The sequence below is a fragment of the Hakea prostrata genome, chromosome 2 (assembly GCF_041222555.1).
Source record: "Hakea prostrata isolate BN-2017 chromosome 2, UWA_Hpros_2, whole genome shotgun sequence".
In the NCBI taxonomy this organism is placed as follows: Eukaryota; Viridiplantae; Streptophyta; class Magnoliopsida; order Proteales; family Proteaceae; genus Hakea; species Hakea prostrata.
Genome location: NC_142601.1, coordinates 73,864,300 through 73,883,643, shown reverse-complemented (window position 1 = coordinate 73,883,643; position 19,344 = coordinate 73,864,300). Strand labels below are relative to the sequence as shown.

The 19,344-nt window shown below is 36.9% G+C and overlaps 2 protein-coding genes across 2 annotated transcripts in view; both read left to right on the top strand.

Moving 5' to 3' along the window:
• The first annotated feature begins 2,934 nt into the window (after positions 1-2,934).
• LOC149026429 (uncharacterized) lies at positions 2,935-13,483 on the top strand. Its single transcript, XM_089146708.1, has 22 exons — positions 2,935-3,428; positions 3,629-3,862; positions 4,855-4,934; positions 5,386-5,472; positions 5,611-5,661; positions 5,758-5,875; positions 5,961-6,017; positions 6,148-6,212; positions 6,347-6,430; positions 6,536-6,586; positions 6,687-6,749; positions 6,838-6,884; positions 7,004-7,073; positions 7,159-7,221; positions 10,430-10,519; positions 10,622-10,660; positions 10,771-10,998; positions 11,108-11,193; positions 11,286-11,334; positions 11,458-11,538; positions 11,638-11,731; positions 12,710-13,483. The coding sequence occupies exons 2-22, from the start codon at positions 3,745-3,747 to the stop codon at positions 13,012-13,014; spliced, it is 1,926 nt and encodes a 641-aa protein (XP_089002834.1). The 5' UTR covers positions 2,935-3,428; positions 3,629-3,744; the 3' UTR covers positions 13,015-13,483.
• Positions 13,484-14,934: 1,451 nt separating this feature from the next.
• LOC149026428 (Transducin/WD40 repeat-like superfamily protein) overlaps positions 14,935-19,344 on the top strand; it is a 51,404-nt gene continuing 46,994 nt past the window's right edge. The window contains exons 1-2 of the mRNA XM_089146707.1: positions 14,935-15,274; positions 15,393-15,477. Of these exons, the coding sequence (XP_089002833.1) occupies positions 15,143-15,274; positions 15,393-15,477 (217 nt within the window). The 5' untranslated portion in view covers positions 14,935-15,142. The remainder of the gene's footprint in view (positions 15,275-15,392; positions 15,478-19,344) is intronic.

The following is a 19,344-nucleotide window of genomic DNA, read 5'->3' as shown; positions in this document are numbered from 1 at the left end:
GAAAGAAAGTTTATACACATACCTCTATAATAATATTTAATTATCAAATATTAGGAGTGGCAAGATTTATGCACGAGAACTATGTGATGAATTTATACATATCCTATATATCATTTTGAAGAAAGTGCTTAGATTAAAAAAGAATCAGAACCAAGTCTACTACTATTTAATCTCGTGAACTTAGTTGTTCGTACAAAGGGATCTACTGCTACTAAATTATGAAATATTGATTCTATCTCTGTCAAGAAAAGAAATGTAGTGATTGTAGTCCAATACAAATAGCACTCTTAGATCCTAATGACCAACTTTAATTTCCCCTTCTTTTTTTTTTTTTTTTTTTTTTTTTTTTATAAGATGTGGTGATTAGTACAAGTATAAAATTACAAAGACAATCCATCATTTTTTAATCCGAGATAGAGAATTGCAAAATAAAATAAAATGTAATTTCATGATTTTTTAACCGATATATAGAATTGTAAAATAATATATAAATAAACCAGTAAAAATTCAAAATACTAAAGTTTTGATTAACGATGAAGAAGAAAACAATAATATTTAGAAAATATAAAAAATATTTAATAACATGATATAAGTTAAATCTGTTTTTCACTACTTCGGTGGATAAAAGAATGCAAATGTTTTGTTTCAAACAACGAACAAACATGAATGACAAACAAATTCAAAAAAAATAAAAATAAACAAAAATAATATGTTATAGGAATGACCTAGAAATTGGGCAATTCACTTGATAATATTATGAATTTAGACTATGATTAGTTAGCAGGTCAACTCTTCTTCAGAATTTAGATATAACTATTTGTAATTCATAATTGCTCAATGATGGGTTTTCTCTTAAATGTATGGTGGAGCAGTGTGAGAAGAACAAGATCCTCTATCTATTGAGGTAGAGAATTTTGATTCAACTTGTGCGATAGAAATGTTTATGGTTATATGGCTCTAATTGTTGTTAAATTACGTTCTATCTATTTGTGTTGAATTGCAAATATGAAAATAATTAGATGAACCGCATCAATAGATTGAAATATTAGTCGAGTGATTATTCCTATACGTATTACCAAAAGAGAAAAAAGAAAAGAAAATGATTATAAAAAAAATAATGAAACCTATGTGGTTATAAATACCTAAACCAAGGTTGGCAGCTCTACTTATGTTACATTGCTCCCAAACCCATCGACCAACCCCTTGAATTGCGTAGATGGAAAGATTTGAAAGGACCACCTGACCACCTTAGCAAAAGTAGTAATAAAATAACATAGTAGTGAGAGTGATGGAGAGAAGCATTTGATATATCTAATTACATTTCATCATTGTTGCCTAATGTAGCTTAATTATACCCCTCAACCGTCTTAACTGAAATGCTTAAAATAATAATCATTAAAAAAAAAAAAGGAGAAAAATAAAATCCTTGTAGTCTATAGAACAATCCTAGGGCCTAACTTTGGTCTAACTTTGGTCTTATGATAAGGGAGAAATAGATAAGCCTGAACCGGTTCGGTTAAACCTAAATCAGTTCGGATTGAGCCTAGTCCGACTAGTTTGGATTAAGTTAAACCGACCAAGGCAAGGTCGGTCGAACAAGCACAAAGGCTGAATAGTAAGACAATATGATAAGACTTGTAATCAAAGAAAATGTATTTAATTGTAATTCAACTATCTATATTTGAGCAGGACTCATTCACTAAGAAGAGGATTGCAGTCTAACTCTAAACAATGTTTGAATCCCAATCAAATTCGTTCATAAAAAAGCTATAAAATGGTAAGAGAATATAAGAGAAAGGTACATTGAATTGAGCCATCACTACTCAATACTTTATTGTTTATTGCCTTCCTTAATCAGAAACTTTCATAACTAGATCGTCGGAGGTGAAACTCGACCACTCCAGTCGAGCTCATTCTTGCAGGTTCGTTCGGTTGAGGAGGCATGCAGGATTGTGTAACAATAGGTAAAATGTGCCAAAAAGTTAAAAGAGACTAATGGTCTACTTCCGTTTCTAAACCAGACCAGTGGGAGTCAAACTAATTACTGGAATGAGGAGACGTAACCCAACCCAAACCTAAAGTAGTGGGGGATAGATAATGTATTCTATTTGTATGAAACCGATCCGATCGACCAAGGTTTCTTTTGAAGCAGCCAATTAAGTCAGACAAGTTGAAAACTGGGCTCAGGACTTTTGAATCTTTCGGTTTGGTCATTGGTGCGACAAAAACACGGCACAAAACACACTTTTTTGGCCTCCCTAGTCCCAAATAAAATCTCTTTTGTTGGAATTAAAATATGTAAACAAAATTATCTTGAAAAAACGTTGGTTATCATACCGGTATAACTGTTTATATCTCTATAGCTAGCATAGCATAGTAACGTAACGATCTGGTAAAAATCAATGACAGTGTATGAAACGGTATTATATATTTATATTCCTATGGGATGGATCCACGTGGATTTGAAGTGGAAGAAGACGGAGTCAACACTCCAGTCCAGTTTCGCAGGGACTTTTTATTTTTATTTTTTCTGTCCCAAAAATCTCTAGGCAAATACTATTTCTCATCTTGAGATTGTCTCGTATGATATGATATGATATGACATGACATGATATGATATGGTAGAAGAAGAAGAATCCTTCAAAATAGAAAAATGACACTCGCTGGCGACGGGCGGGAGAAAGAGGGGATAAATTGAAGAGACAAAACCCTAGTAACTAGTAACGAGTAACGAGCAGGGAGCAGCCCAACCCTGCCCCCTAAAAAAGGGGAATAAATAAATAAATAAATAATTAAATAAAAGTCTATATCTCTCTCCTTTCTTTTTTTTTTGTTTTTTTTCTCCGCTCCTTCCCCGTAGAGAGAGAGAGAGAGAGAGAGAGAGAGAGAGAGAGAGAGAGAATGGCTCAAAAGTGAGACTCTTGGCCTGCGAGGTTGGTTGAGACTTGAGACCTATATAACTTCCTTGTTCGAGTCCTTATTCCTCATTCCTAAAGCTGCCATTGCCATTTCTTTCACCTCTATTGGCACTCTTTTCTCTCGAAAATCTTTCCCCATCTCTCTCTCACGCTCTTTTGCTCTTCCTTGTTTCCGTTTCTGTTTGTTAAACGACAGTGCAGTAGTTTTGCCGCCAAACAAGGCACCGGAAGCGTGTAGTATTGTTAGAAAAGGGAAAAGTAGCGTGCCGAGTTTTTGTTGCCATTGCAGAGTGAGATAGAAGAAGGTCAGACCTGACGGTTAGACTTGAGAGACAGAGTCGGAAGTGAAGCCCGCCTTTCTTGTAAGCAAATCTCCTTACAAAGAACAACGTCAGAAAAGATTAACAACAACAACAACAACAGGAGAAAGGAGAAACACCGAAATCGATACGAGAAAGATAAGAATCGGAGGTTTGCTACATCGACAATAGCAACAAGAACGACGAATAGGTTCTTATTGTTTTCAATTTCATCTCACATTTATTTTGTAGAATCATTCTTTTCGTATCTGGTAATGAAAAATGCATTCTTGTGGTAAAGCCTGAAAATTTCCTTTTTTTTCTTTCCTTTACCTCTTTCGTTGGGGTTGAATCAGTCCTTTTTATTTTTAATTTAATTTGCCCTGACTGAACTTTTGATTGGTCGAACAGGGAAGGGAAAGGTTTGAAGGTGCGAGGCAGGGAAGGGACGAGGAAGAGGAGTTGCTCTTTCTCCCTCATTGGATCGGAAGATCAATCGGAAGCCAACAGTGGAACAGAAAGAAAAGATGAAGTATGTTTTAGTGACCGGTGGTGTCGTTAGTGGTCTCGGAAAGGGCGTGACGGCCAGTAGTATTGGAGTCGTTCTCAAAGCCTGTGGTCTTCGTGTTACTTCCATTAAGATAGGTCTGTGTTACGCTGCTCGCTCTGCATCACGCACACACGAAACAATCACACACGTAAACACGCAGACAGACTGGAGAGTTTTCTGTTGTTGTGTTTCTATTCTTTAAACTAAAAAAAGAGAAGAGGGACCTTCTTTCTCGAAGATCTTTTTCTTATCCCTTCTTTCTCACTTTCATTTGTACTAGTCGACAGCTTAGTTAATAAGCCTCTTCCCCATTTTTATCTTTTATTTTTCTTCAACAGCAGCTTCTATTATTGTCATGTTCAGTCTTTAATGGATTTTATGCATATTTACGTTGAGCCTTTGAAGCCACTTATGACTTTTTTGCATTTTCTTTAACCGTGATTAGCTTTTTCCCTTCTTCACCCAAAAATTTGAATGGATTGTATACATAGTTTCTATTATTTTCTGAATCCTTCTTTCCCCGTTTTACTGGGCTTTCTTCGTTTTCAATTTCTTTATGGTTTGTCTATTTAGTCTTTTGATTTGGTTTTTGAAGTATCTTGAAGATGTGCAGCTAAACTATTAGTCAGTCAGTAGGTTTGTGCTTTCTGTGATTTACTGTTTTACTTGGATGACTGTGATTTAGATTATTTGATGTAGAGATTCTGAAGCCCATTCCGCTAAACTATTGTAACAAGTATTAAAATAAAGGAAATAACCAGTAATGTTCTCAGTGAATTTTCTAGGGTGAGTGGGATTTTTTTTTTTGGGGGGGGGGGGGGAGGTCTCGATGCCCGTGGCTTCTGTCTCGAAATGGCTTGTTCAACTGTTTCAATGTACGACCCTGATGTTGTGTTCCTTTACCAGTCAACTGAAGTAGCATCAGATGCACCGTGTTACAAACACTGGTTTTCTTTATTTGAGCCCTACCACTTTGAATATGAAGGTTTCTTTTTTCAGTTGTCTTGTTGTTCTCCTTGTATCCTAAAGAGTTTGAAGGTTAATACACAAACTAATGGTTGTCAATTTTTTCTTTTCATTTGTACAGATCCATATTTGAACACTGACGCAGGAACCATGTCCCCTTTTGAGCATGGCGAGGTGTTTGTCTTAGATGATGGTGGTGAGGTAAAGAGACTTTCTCATTGTTATGCCTGCTTCCTATGCTGGTTGAGCATTTCATTTTATTCACATGCAAATGAGCAAAAATAGTTATGTGGAAACTTTCCATTTTATTCACCATTTTTTAAAAAAGTTTTTTCATTTTAAGATCTCAAATGCTATCGTCATCTGAAGTAAAGAATGTCTGGGGCATGTTACAAAGATGGAAGTCTGGTGGACTATTTTTCCCTCCAATGCTAATTCTAATAGTATTGTAAACGGCTCTGCCTGTCAGACATGTGGCATTGGTGTTTTGTGGGAATACATATTTGCATGGAACTTCCTTAGTTGTTATTGACATTAGTTCTGTTAAATGTTCTTCTTTGTTTCCTCTTAGACCATGTGCTTGCATAAAGCTGATGAACTGGTAAATTGTTTTACTGTTACTATAGAAGTAAATTATATTTTTGTGTTGAAGGTGGACCTGGATCTTGGGAACTATGAACGTTTCCTGGATATCAAGTTGACCCGGGATAACAACATCACTACAGGGAAGATTTATCAGGTAATTTCTTACTGAAAACCAGTTGCAGTTATCATCATAAGAATTTTATCTCTGCAGGTAGTTGGTACATGGATGCTATTATTTGGCTACAGACTGAATTATTGAAGTGACCAGTTATTTTTCTTTGATGGCTAACAGTCTGTTATTGACAAGGAAAGAAAGGGAGATTATCTTGGAAAAACTGTCCAGGTCTGTTTCAACTCCCAATGTGGTGTGTTACCAATTTACCATTCACTGCATCTTTCTCAAGACTCAATGACATCTTATACCCTCTACCTATTCTAGGTTGTGCCTCATGTTACAGATGCCATTATAGAGTGGATTGAGCGTGTGGCTATGATACCTGTTGATGGAAAAGAAGGCCCTGCTGACGTTTGTGTCATAGAGCTGGGTGGAACCATAGGTATATGAAGCACAATTGATGCTGCGTATATTGAGATTGTTATTGTTATATTTTATTAGCCTAACAACAACGTTCTTTGGGACAGGTGATATTGAATCCATGCCATTCATTGAGGCACTGGGTCAATTTTCGTATCGCGTTGGTAAAGGACTTCTGCCATTGACTTTATGGATTTTTCCCTTTCTCTTTCAGCATCAGTGAGCTTTTAGGCTACTCTAAGCAGTTGATCAATTTTGTTTTGTTCCATGTTCCACAATTTTTTTTCATTTCAGGCGCTGGAAATTTCTGCCTGGTTCATGTCAGTCTTGTCCCTGTTTTGAATGTTGTCGGTGAACAGGTATGCATGAATTATTTTTAAGACTCTGCAAATTAATCTTAAAGATATTAGTGGTGGATCTGTACTCATAATCTGGATCCTTGGTAGGGAGTCCCACTATCACAATTACTTACTGTTTCCTAAATGTAAATTAGAAAACCAAGCCTACTCAGCATAGTGTTCGAGGACTAAGGGGACTGGGTTTGACTCCAAATATCTTAGCCTGTCGCAGCACACAGGTCGGTCTCTTTCTCTCTCTCTCTCTCTCTCTCTCTCTCTCCCCCTCTCCCTCTCCCTCTCTCTGTGCGTGTGTGGGAAATTCTAATCACTGATGTGTTTGACAGCCCCTCGAAGAAAATGTGAAAGAAAAACTCTCTCAGTTTTGCCATGTCCCGGTAATGTGACCAAAATATTAACACTACTCTTCTTGGATTTTGTGAAAATAGTTGAATACTGTTATGCAGAAAGCTAACTATATGTGGTGTTTGTTTTCAGGCAGGAAACATAATCACTTTATATGATGTTCCAAACATTTGGCACATCCCTCTGCTATTAAGAGTAAGTTTGTTTGTTTGCACCTATGTCGCTCATCTTCTGTTCTTTTTTCTTACCAAAAAATTTTTGTTTGCCCTCTCCAAATTTTCAGGATCAGAAGGCACATGAAGCAATCTTGAAGGGGCTCAACCTTCAAGGGTATGTCACCCGACTCTTTTAGTTTTATATCTAGTTATGGTTGATATACCATGCTTATTGTGGGACAGTTGTTTGCAGTTTTGTTGACAGCTTGTTGATTTTATGTCTTTCATGTACAGTGTTGCTGCGGAGCCTGATTTGAGAGAATGGACTGGGAGGGTTGACCGTTGTAACAAGTTAAATGAGCCTGTAAGTTCCAAAAATTTCTCTTAAAGTTTATTCCGTGTGGTTAATGCAAGTTGTCACTCAAACTAACATTTCATGTATTTTACAGGTCAGAATTGCTATGGTTGGAAAATATACTGGCCTTTCTGATTCTTACCTTTCTGTCCTGAAGGTGAATAAAGCTACTGACCTGTTTTCATTGTGACTTTTTCATGCAATATGTTATCTGTTGTTACTTTCCATAGTTTATCTCTACTATAGTAGTTTTTATTACCTATTAGTTCTTCTATAATCTTCATGCTCTATGGTTCAGACATCAAGGATCAAGGGATTAAATCAGCTGTAGATCTAAAGTACTCATTAAAAAAGATCTGAATAGGCTTGCTGGTCGGTTCATTTCAGCAGCTTGTAAATAGGGAACAAAAAGGAGAAGAAGAATGAGAGGAGACAAATGGGTTGTTCTAGGAAACTGTGAACAGACTTTAGAATAAAAAAGGGGATAAGAAGGGAGAGAAAAAGAAGAAGCATTCTTTGGCTCAACTGAAATTTTTTTATGCTATTCCATTAACCATCATCATCTGAAGGGGGTCAGTAAGAAAACAAAAGGAGGTTTCCTAAATCTATAACTCTTAGTAATTTGATGAGATCCTGAAGCCTAAATCTACTAGATAAGTGGGCATCCACACAACTTACCAAAAAGAATTCTTTAATGACTAAATAAAAGCTAATTATATTACCTAGTGGACCCAGTACTAATTAGATATCTATTTTCATGCATCTGTCTAGGCCCAACTTTTGGGCCTCATAATTTGGCTTCTTACAGAATAAATAAATTATATGATCGATTTTTGGACTGTGCCTGCATTACATAGTCATACCTATTGCAATCAAGCTGCAATGAGCTATATCTGATAGTTTACATTTATTAGGATTTGGGACCTGATGGCCTGCAGCATGGTCTTTGAAATTTTTTAACTAGGTATTTAGCTTAGCTCATTTTGGCTTTCTGATGTACTTTTTGTTAGAATGAGGCACATATTGGATGAGAATGTTGTTAAATTTGATAACTGTCATTGTTTTGAGTACAATGTGGATGATTAATCCTGAACTATCCCATTAAAGAAGTAATCCTCCAACCTCCAGAGCCTCATATTTTTCAATTTTATTTTTATCTAAAAAACTGACTTTAAGGGATGGTAATTTGTGCTGTACTCTTCCTAGTTTACAAGATGTTTTGAGTTCAGATTTTAATATAGACTAGGCTGAGGAACGAGTCGACAACTATGGATCAAGACTGCACTAATTAATGGGGAAGGTTGACTGAGAAAGGAAGCTGCTTCTCTAATGGCTTCTAATAAGAGGGCAAAGGCTCTTTGAGTAGTTTCATATCAAAAGAGAATGCCTGAGTGACACTCTATAGGTGCATTTTGAACTTGACACTCTCTTTTAATTGCCCTTTGTATCATTCCGAGAGTTTTTAAGATGAGGAATGCAAAAGAGTTTTTCGTGTATATGTGTAAAATGGCATTATTGCCCTTGTTAGAAGAAAAGATATGTATAACACTATGGGGCAAAAAAATTGAGGTTTCAAATTATTTGACACCTTGAGTGCTGTCAATAAGGAATTTCCAGATAAAATATAGACTGGATCTGGTAGTGCAGAGGAGGAACTTCAATATTTTGTTACTACTATTTTTGTGTGGGTGCTGTAGGTTGCATTAGGTTTTGGTAAAAGTTTGTAACATAGCAAGCCTTCTCCCGGTTATTTGGTTTTGCCACATGCTGGAATAGATGTGAACATGAAACATAAAACTTTTGTTTTGATTCTATTTATGTATGTGTCTTTATTGTGCTATCTGAATTAGCAACTTCAGGAGGCTCTTGTCCAAAGGCCTGCCAGTTGAGGTGATGTCAGGAGTGATTTGGAACATTGATAGGCCCACTCAGAAACTCCTTTAAATGTTATCATGTTAGTAAGGGGAGTATTTTGTTGCATAACAAATAAATGAGAAAAATGTTCACATTGTTCGTCTCATTCTAAGTTGTAGAAGCAAAGCATATCACATTCCGAAACTTTTGAAATAACTCTGTTTTCTTAAAAAATAGCCAGGTGTAGCACAATTCTCGCCATCCAATCATGTCTCTGAAGTGCATAATTTCAAGAAGATCCATGTTCGCCTTTTACTATCTTATTTCCTACTGTATGATTCATATCAATTTTATGCTTTCTGGTGTATTACTTGGTCTTACGGTAGAGAATTATCAAGGCAACATCTGTCCCAGAAAAAATGCAGTGGGGAGGGGAGTCACCACTGTCCTGAACAATCAGGATGGACAATTTCTTGGTTTGAAGTGCTAGAGGCAGTGCTATATTTGAGTTATTAAGTTTGTCTTCTATTTGTTTTAGTTTCTTTATGTAATTGAGTTCCTCACCACTGAACCACCCCCCAGCGCCTTTTTTCCCTTGAATCCTCCCATTCAAAATAAGACTACTACAGGTTCTTAAAAATTATAGAAGAGTTACAATTAATTTATCAAATTTTCTTCCTTTTTCTTCTTGGTGGGGGGGGGGTTCGTGGTGAAGAACTCAAGTTCCATTAAGAAAAAAACTAAAAAACTAACTGAATAACTCAAATTTAGCAATATATTATATGTTACCTATAAATGCAGGGTTAAAACACGAAACCATGTACTGAAGTGTCAGAGCCATTCACCCAAAATATAGTGTCGAAGCCTAATCATGTAAGAACAGCTGTTTCATGTGCTAATAAGCTGTAAACTCTGGTGGTTATGTTCCTTAAATGAGGGGATGCTGGCTGCATTTAATAACAAATATGGTTTTGATTATCTTTGATTGACTTGAAGGCCAATTCCCAATTAGATCAATCAAGGCCAATTCCAAACTAGAGTTGGTGAAAATGAGTGAAAAGTATTTTGATAAATGTATTAACAGTATCATGACCTTGCACCTTTAAATGTTGAATTCTTGTCACCAATAACCATCTGATATACTCTGTATGGGGAACAGACACTTGCGATGGACATGGGCATCTGCATAGGTTAAGAATGAAGTGCGTGGACATGGGCATCTGCAGCCAGAAATGCTAGTTTAGGAGATTGCCATCATATTTAGTAGTTTTTACCTGAGTTCTTCAGTGTTCTTTACTAAATTCATGCATAGTTAGTTGCACACATAGGTTTTGTAAGTTGATCATTATTGTACTTGGTAGTTTTTAAGCCCATATTCGCTTTTCTTCATCAGTTCATTGTCAAGCATCTATGTGCATGTGCTACACTGGTGTTTACGTTTACATACAGCCTCAATATTTTAGTGATAGTCCTAATTATCCACCTATTAATTGGCACATTGCTTTTTGCAGGCTCTTTTTCATGCTTCTGTTGGTTGCCAGAGGAAGCTCAAAGTGGAATGGGTTCCAGCCTGTGATCTTGAAGATGCAACTGCAAAAGAGGTTCTTGAAATAATTTCTTCTCTTGTTATAATTTATCTTCAAATATTTGGAATGTTATAATTTATCTTCAAAATATTCACTGAAGATATTTTGTAAATTCAGATGCCTGATGTTCATAAAGCTGCATGGAATCTGTTGAAGGTAAGACATCTTATGGTGTTAATGTAACTTCAATTGCAGGCCTTGGAGTTTGATCTTTATTCTTCAACTGTCATATCTTTGATGGTTATGTCCACTGTTGTTCATTTCAGGGGGCAGATGGTGTTTTAGTTCCAGGAGGATTTGGTGATCGAGGAGTACAGGGAAAAATTCTTGCAGCAAAGTATGCCCGAGAAAACAGAGTTCCATTTCTTGGCATATGTCTGGGGATGCAAATTGCTGTTATTGAGTTTGCTCGGTCGGTTCTTGCCCTGCAAGATGCAAACAGCACTGAGTTTGATTCTGAAACTTCTGACCCCTGTGTGATATTTATGCCAGAGGTACAGATTCTATTTAGTTGAGTTTTACATCAAGATACAGTTCGATTGTATGCCATTTCCCCCTTAGTTTTGTTCATAGTGAGAGAAAATTTGTTTTCTTGGAGTACAGGGTTCCAAAACTCATATGGGAGGCACTATGCGTCTTGGATCAAGGAGGACGTATTTCCAGGTTACAGATTGTAAATCTGCAAAGTTGTAAGGACTAATGATTCCCTACTGTTGCTTGTTACCAAAATTTCATGCCTCTTCTTAATTTAATGTACCATGCATTTTTCCTCTTGGAATAGATACGGCAATGTGAACTTTGTTGATGAGCGGCACCGGCATAGATATGAGGTGAAACCTGTTATGCCATAAGCTGCTAGATTCTTTGTTATCCTTGCTCTCTCACTGTCTCATGCTTGTTTGCTACTCACTTAATGGGTCTTATGACTGGATATCCTACAATGTCTCATGTAGGTCAATCCTGATATGGTTCCACAACTTGAAAGTGCTGGTCTCTCATTTGTCGGCAAAGATAGAACTGGCGAGCGGATGGAGGTATGCATCCCTGCATATAACTTCTGGTGTGTTGCTATCTGTGTTATATGTCGGTCAGTAGTGATATTTCCTGATATGTGTTGGGATGTGTGACTGTAGATTGTTGAACTGCCTGATCATCCGTATTATATTGGAGTTCAATTCCATCCCGAATTTAAGTCAAGGCCGGGGAGACCTTCTGCACTATTTCTTGGTATTCGACTCATTCCCTGCTCATCTGTTATGCTTAAAAATCTTGAGTGGTTTGGACAAAGAAAGCTAGTTGTATGTTGATCTATTCAGTGCAGAAATCTAGTTGTATGTTTTGATCTATTTAGCTTGGCACTAAGCACAACCTTATAATTTTGTCTTGGTCAGACTTATAGCATGTGCTATCTTTAGGTTTTCTAAAATATTTATTTTGGGTATGCAATATGTTTTCTACCTGGTCTTGGAATTGCTTTAGGGCCTGTTTGGTTACATGAATCCAGAGATTTATATCCGTTTGGTTGTGAAAATCTCTAGATTCATGAAATCTAGAGATTCATCTTTTTACACTAAAAACGTGAATTTGTAGATTTATGGGTATGGAGTGAGGATTTAACTCCCTACTATAAAAATGCTAAACATTTGTGCTTTCACAAAAATCACAGATGAATCCACTTATTTCATTCCACATATTCGGTTAATCAAACAGTTAATTTTATAAATTATGACTCTATAGATTTGAAATCTCTAGATATTTGAAATAGACTCGTGTAACCAAAAAGGCTCTTAGGAATTCTTTATGGATTTCCTTGGGGATCATGTCTAATCACGTGGTTTCATCTCCTTCTGTCATGTCATCAGATTTAGAGATTTACTCTTTATCCTCAAGATTTTCACGTATATGTCTCTAGTTTGATTGAGGGGATGGAGTTTATTAGGTCATTGTTGTTGACTTATTATCCTTTTCCCTCCCTTTGCGTGCATTCTGGATTATGTGATTATGGTATAAGCTAAGCTGTCACATAATATTCAGTTTGCATATTGTTGCATTTAAAGCCAAGGACTCAATATTTCAGTCTGCATGCCATGGATGTATTGTGCTCAAGTTTCCATTGGGAATGAACTTGAAACCAGTTTGTATGGGAACTCTTTATTTGAAACCTTCTCTTGAAAATCAGAATCCTGATCCCGTTTCATGGTACAGGTCTCATAGCAGCAGCATCCGGCCAGTTGGAATCATTCCTACATAATCTCAACAATGTACAAAATGTGGCTAAAACAGATGGCATTAAAAGCAATGGATGTCCTGCTGTGAAAGTGCCTCAGATCGGGGGTGTAAAGAAGGCTATAATTATGTCAGTGAATGGTGTCTACGCTAATGGTCACGGACATGCCAATGGTAATGGACACGCCAATGGTAATGGACACGCCGTTGGTAATGGACACGCCAATGGTAATGGACACGCCGTTGGTAATGGACACGCCAATGGTAATGGTTTTTACTGCTAACTGAAGCGTGGTGATATCTTGGGTTAGTTTCATTTATATTTCTTATAGTTTGTGTGATGATTTTGCGAAGGGCTTTCAGAAAGCCCTCCGGATCAGTCTGTACAGTCGAGTATCAGTAGAGGTTTTAGTTCTTGAGGATAGTTCATGGGAGAGAGCTGCACTCCGGGTTTTTTAAACGGTGGATCGCTGCTTGTATTTCTTTTTTTTTTTTAACGTTTTGAATGGATACGGGTTTTTTGGGTGTAATTATTTCCTCACTGAACTGAGATTATCTCTTCTTTTACCGACTTCTGCAATCTGTTTATATGGAAAAGTAACATGTATTGCTTGCAAATGAGAGTAAATCTTTTGGGCCTCTTCTCTGGTTTTGCACTGGTTTTTGCAGTTTGTTGTAACCCCTCATCTAATACCACACTCATTGCCCCCTCGCCTGGCAACTCCAATATTACTGTGATGAGCATATATTTTGCGGACATGTCAGTTGCATTATCGAACTTATCCCAAATCGGATTCACAGGTTACTTTTGAACAAATATCAAGAGTATATATAACCAATCACTAAGTGGGGCAATCAAAGATTAAAAAGATTTAACTAGAGAAAGCCTGGTGGCTGGTGGAAGTCTAGCATGGGTTGATCCAGATACAACAAATCTTGCTGGTTCGAACTGAACCTAGATGGTTCATATGGTCTATAAAACTGAACTTGAGATCGAACCGTTGGTATGCTTTGTTGGGCTCTTGCTGTGCATGGCGGACGGCAAGTTGAGCCATTGTGATTGCAAGTTTACGTTGAGTGGCAAGTGTCCGTTGCTGTAAAATATGATATGGTCCCAAGACTCCCAACACAACCATAAATTGCGTCTAGAACCCTTGAAGTTGCTTCAGATGACATGCAATTTTCTGCTTCTGCACGTTGATGGACTGGTAATTGCTGCCCCACGAGAAGAATTTAACTAAAAACAACATTTAGAAAGTATATGGATGAAAATATATACTACTCTCTTGCTCTCTCACACGCACACACGTGCACAGAAGATACAAATATTACACTATGGTATGTACTTTTCACGTAAATTTATTACATCTTTTACCAGTTAATAATCTGCTGTAATAGTAGTGTTTAGAAGGAAAAAGAAAATCGAAGGTGAAAGGTTAGCTGGGTCTCTACTTGTTAAGTTCAACTCATAGGAGATTCAGTACTTAAAAAGTATAGAAAACACATGTAATGAAATTACCTGTAAAAATCTTAGTGATATTGGTGGCCCCAAGGATTTTATGAAGAGTAGTAGCAAATCTTTGAGGATTGCAACAACAAGAAGCTGGTAAACTCTAGGGGTGTAAATGAATAATCGAAATTTTCATCCGCATTTGTTTAGTTGTATTTGAATCCGTTTAATTACCAATAGGATGTGGATATGATATACTCATTTTCTACCGATTAATGTCCGTTTGATTAAATTATTCGATTAAGTTATTTATTTGTATTTATTTTTATGATTTTTTTTCTTAAGATATGTGATTATTTTTTCTAGATTTTCTACTAAAATAACCACCAAAGTTACTAAATTCTTAAATTTCAAACTTAGCCTCACAAATAAAATAGTGAAAATGTCTACAAGTAGTCGAAAACTTGTATTCAATATGTATTTATGCCTATTTAGAAGAATTTACTTAAAAAATATATTTATCCCATTATCATATGAATCCGACTCAATATAATAGGATGTAGATATAGTATTACCACTATTCGATCCGAATCCGATCCATTACACCTCTAAAAACTCCCCTTAAAAAACAACGTATTTACAAATGAATCCTACCATTTTAATCGACACCGTCCGTTTACGTTCCATACGGGTGCAGCAAATAAAAATCCACTCACTAACGGCCCACTGATCTTTCAAACGAATCAAACCCGAGTCTTCCACCCGGTGCGCGCATTCCCACTCTGCCGTTCGCTCCCTCTCCCTGTCCCTACCGAAGAAAAAAATGAAATGCCGACGGTTAGTCAGAAATCTAAAGCGCTTCACTGATCTGTTCGTCTTCTAAGGATCCTGGCTGCTTTTCTGATTTTCAATTTCGATACTAGCTCGGCAGCAATCTGGATCTGAAGAAACCTGGGTAAAACATGCTTCGGTTGCGAGCTTATCGTCCTACGAACGATAAAATTGTGAAGATTCAGCTTCATCCGACGCATCCATGGCTCGTCACTGCAGACGCCTCGGACCATGTTTCCGTATGGAACTGGGAACATCGCCAGGTTATGCTTCGCTAGTTACTCCTCATTTTTCCTGTTTCTTTTGTTTCGAGTCGTCGTTCCGATCTGACATTCTCTTTCAAGCGATTCATTGGTTTCTTCTTATTATTATTTTTATCAGGTCATTTATGAATTGAAAGCTGGAGGTGTCGATGAGAGACGTTTGGTTGGAGCGAAATTGGAGAAACTTGCTGAGGGAGAATCAGGTGAAGAAATGGCTTGGCTTTCTTTTGGCTTACCTTTTTAGCACAGGGAAATGACTGAGTTTTCTTGCGCGCTCTCTTTCCTGATATAATTAATGTACTTGCTACACCTTCTGTTGAAGTTCTGGATGTAAATTGCCAATAAATGATCGAGACAGACACGGTTAAACAGCCTTTGCCTGCAAAATGGACCTCGGTGTTGGTGAGGTTGCTCCATTGAGATCTAGTGGGTATTTTTAGCTGGAAACAGTCCATTCGCTTAGTGGGGATAAGGCTGCGTACATTATGATCCTCTGTGGACACATCCCACCTGCCAGCAGTGGCAATATCCTGCACTGGGTATGCACCCTTTATTCTTTGGTGATAAAAAGGCTTATGCGGCTCAGCGGCTGGTTGACGAATAGATCTCTAAGAGTTCATAGTAGCTAAGGGGCAGCAGGGATCTGTCGGCCATGGTGAAAAATGACCACCTTCTAAGTAACCGTAATTCTGAATGAGGGCTGGGCTCCATATACATGGGTTATCTCTTGTAGACAATCTGTTTCTGTCCAGTTTGGGATCCTATTGTAGGTAACTTGTTGATGAACTTGGCGTTGTAAAATGGACTATATTTCTAAGGTCAGGTAGTCCCCAAAGAATTCTCAACTCCCTAAATTCATGGTCTATTGCCTTTAAGTCTTTTAGGCTCTGAATGCGTTCATCAAAATTATCTAGAGTATTAGAGAAACTTACATTGGAGACTGGGGATGCTGGGAAATACCATTTCCATAAATTTGGATTAAGATTGCTGAGTAAGAGAAACTTTACTTTGGTATCTAACTGGACTCTAGGTTCCTTAGGTGGCTCATAACTCTTACAAATTTACAGTATTAGTCACATTCTTCTTCTTTGATTGAAAATGGAATAAGTTTCATGCTTAGGTTACCCATTGCATTGCAAGGAACCTAGACTTGAGACTACCATAGGTTTCTAGGTGCCTAGATGACGCTGTGATGTACCCTCAAGTAGATGGGGGCTAGTTCTTCCAAGATCTTTAAGGCCCTGTTTGGTTACATGAATCCAGAGATTTCAAATCTCTGGATTCACAAATGGGAGATTTATACCCGTTTGGTTGTGTGGATCATTGGATTCATGAAATCTAGAGATTCACCTTTTTACACTAAAACGTGAATTTGTAGATTTATGGGTATGAGGTGAAATCCAGAGATTTCACCACTACTATAAAGCGTCAAACATTTGAACCATGATTTTATAAATGTTTTTTCAGGATGAATCTACAGGTTTTATTCAAAAAATTCAGGCTAACCAAACAGTTAATTTTATGAACCATGACTCCATAGATTTGAAATTTATAGATTTGAAATCTCTAGATATTTAAAATCTCCGGACTTGAGTAACCAAACAGGCCCTAAGAGAATCAACTCATATGGGATCAAGAAAGGGTTCCTGAAAGTTTTGGGGTTAGGGTGTGTGGGTGGTTGTTCCCCAAGTGGTTCCTAACAATTGTGTTCTAATTCCTTGCTTGGGGTTTGGTTTTTGATGGGATATAGATGGATAAAGATATAAGGATATTTAGGGCATGAAGGATACTTTAACCCATCCTAGGAGAGGTTGATAAACTCGTTGATATGGGAAGATTTGAGATGGGATGAAAACTTAGGGGAATGGGATAAAACTTGAGAGTGACTTATGTTCTGATCCTTACAATAATCTTTTCAAGTTTCAATAACTTTGGATGGCTGGTTTGGGAGATATTGGGGTTTTTTATTTTTTTATATTTGGAGGGAAAATAGGGTGATAATAATAAGGATGGGTAATTCTAGGGTTTGGTTTGGTTGGTCTGATGGGCTGAAATGGGATGGAAAGTCACTAAGGTTGGGGGAATGAGGTTCCTAAAGTTTATAGATCCATTGGCTGGATTGGCGTAGATTTGACCTTGAATTTTGGGTTTCTAAAACAATCGAAAATTTGAGAAAAATAAAAAGAGGGTTATATGAGAAGGGGAATGGAATTAAGTGTTGACTTGTTAATTACCTATAACACAAACCTTGCGTTGGGGTGTGATGGAGACGGAAATAAGTGGAGGCAGGTTACAAGCACTACTGAAGGAGAATCCTTCAAATGGAAACCCTAGGGTGCTTACTCAATCACTTGGAGATCCCTACCACAAATGAGAAGCTCTACTACCCTTAGTCTTAGACAGCAATCACTCTTTATTCATTATATTCTGAATTCTGTCCTCTCTTACCTTCCTAGGGCTTTAGTTATAGCCTTACATAAGAAGTCCTAGTGAAATTAGGACTTAGAAACTGCTTCTCCTAGTTGTTGTACTTGTACACATACTAAACCAAATTCAAATAGGAGTTTTATGACTAAACTAAAAGGACTGCTTATCATATCCTGGGTCGACATAGACTCTTAAAACTAATGTAAAACATAAGAAAAAGACTATTATGACCTTATAACTTAAATTGGGGAATGTACATAATTAGAACAGTTAAACTAAAATAAAAACCTATTTTCGTACTTGACCTAAATACTATACTTATGGGCCCATAGAATTGGACCATTACCACATAAACCTGCTGAACAAAGGCCCAACACCCATATCTATCAACCCTAAGTTGATTTCAAATGGAAGTTGGCCAATTTGGTGTCGGACCTGCATCACACTGACAACTATGGGATATGATGTTTGTTAGAGGAGCAATATGAAAATTCTGGACTGATACTTGAACATGAACTCCTTGAGAGCTAAATACCCTGGTGTCCTCTTGTCTCTCACTATACAGAATGTTATCATGGATGCCCTTTTTGTATTCCCTGCTGGGATACCTTGGGTCCTTGGGGTCTTTAAGAGTTTGATAGGTGTTGGTCTCTCAGTGGTTTTCATACCTGAGGACTGCAAGGATACTCAAGGTTGGACTTTCAGATGTAGCAAAATTTTCTATTCTAGTCTTTTCTTTTTAAAATGATTGTCAATATCGTATTATCAAGTTTTTGTTTTGCTTTGAAAATATTAAGGAGCTGCCATATGCTATTTCATAGTTTTGTGGGAAGAAAGACATTGAAGACTTTCTTGGAATGAGAAGATTACTACATTTGACTTCTATATGGCCCCTTCAGTAAAGTTTCGAAGGGAAAATGTTGTTGAAGTTTTTACATAAATCTATTTTCACCTTTAGTAGCTAACAAAGTATAAAGCATAAATTTGATGAATATGAAAGTAACATCCTGAGAGTATGTGCTTACTGGTTCTCTTTGATCCAATGGGCTTGTTGTTCAGAAAATATTTTCAAAATATGACGTTCTGATTTTAGAGAGCTATAGTTGTCTCTTTGGAGTCTTGACAAAAAAGAAGAGAGAAAATTTCAGGACATGTGTACTCAGAGACGGACCTGCATTGGGGCCGGAGGGGGCCATGGCCCCCCCTTTTTTTGAAAATTTTGATTAGTTTCTTTATTTTTTTTCCTGTTTTTGTCTCTTCCCATGTGTCAACTATCACTATTTGCCCCCCCCCCCCAATATTGAGAATAGTTTTTAATGGTACAATAATGGGTATAAATGCCATTCCAAATTAGAAACTAATTGTTTAATCCCTCTTTATTCTCTCCTCTCTCCTCTTTTCTTCCTACTATTTATTCTCTTCTCTTTCTACAAACATGGGTTAAAGAAAATTTGGAAAAAACTTTCTGCACAATTAGGTATTCTCTCTCTTTCTCAAAATTTTTTTCTTCTCTTTTTCTCCTTTTTTTTGGTTATTCTTTTTATTTGATTTGTAGTCTCTATTTCTTTATTTTTCTTTTTTTTACAAATTTTGTTATTTGATTTTATGTTGTGAATGAAATATTTATAGTTAGTAAGGTAACT

Bases quoted from the DNA above. Each gene is read 5' to 3' on its own strand.
- LOC149026429 (XM_089146708.1), top strand. From the start codon at position 3,745: ATGAAGTATGTTTTAGTGACCGGTGGTGTCGTTAGTGGTCTCGGAAAG. The intron at 5,473-5,610 runs GTAATTTCTTAC...GATGGCTAACAG, and splicing joins CTACAGGGAAGATTTATCAG to TCTGTTATTGACAAGGAAAG. The intron at 10,999-11,107 runs GTACAGATTCTA...CTTGGAGTACAG, and splicing joins GTGTGATATTTATGCCAGAG to GGTTCCAAAACTCATATGGG.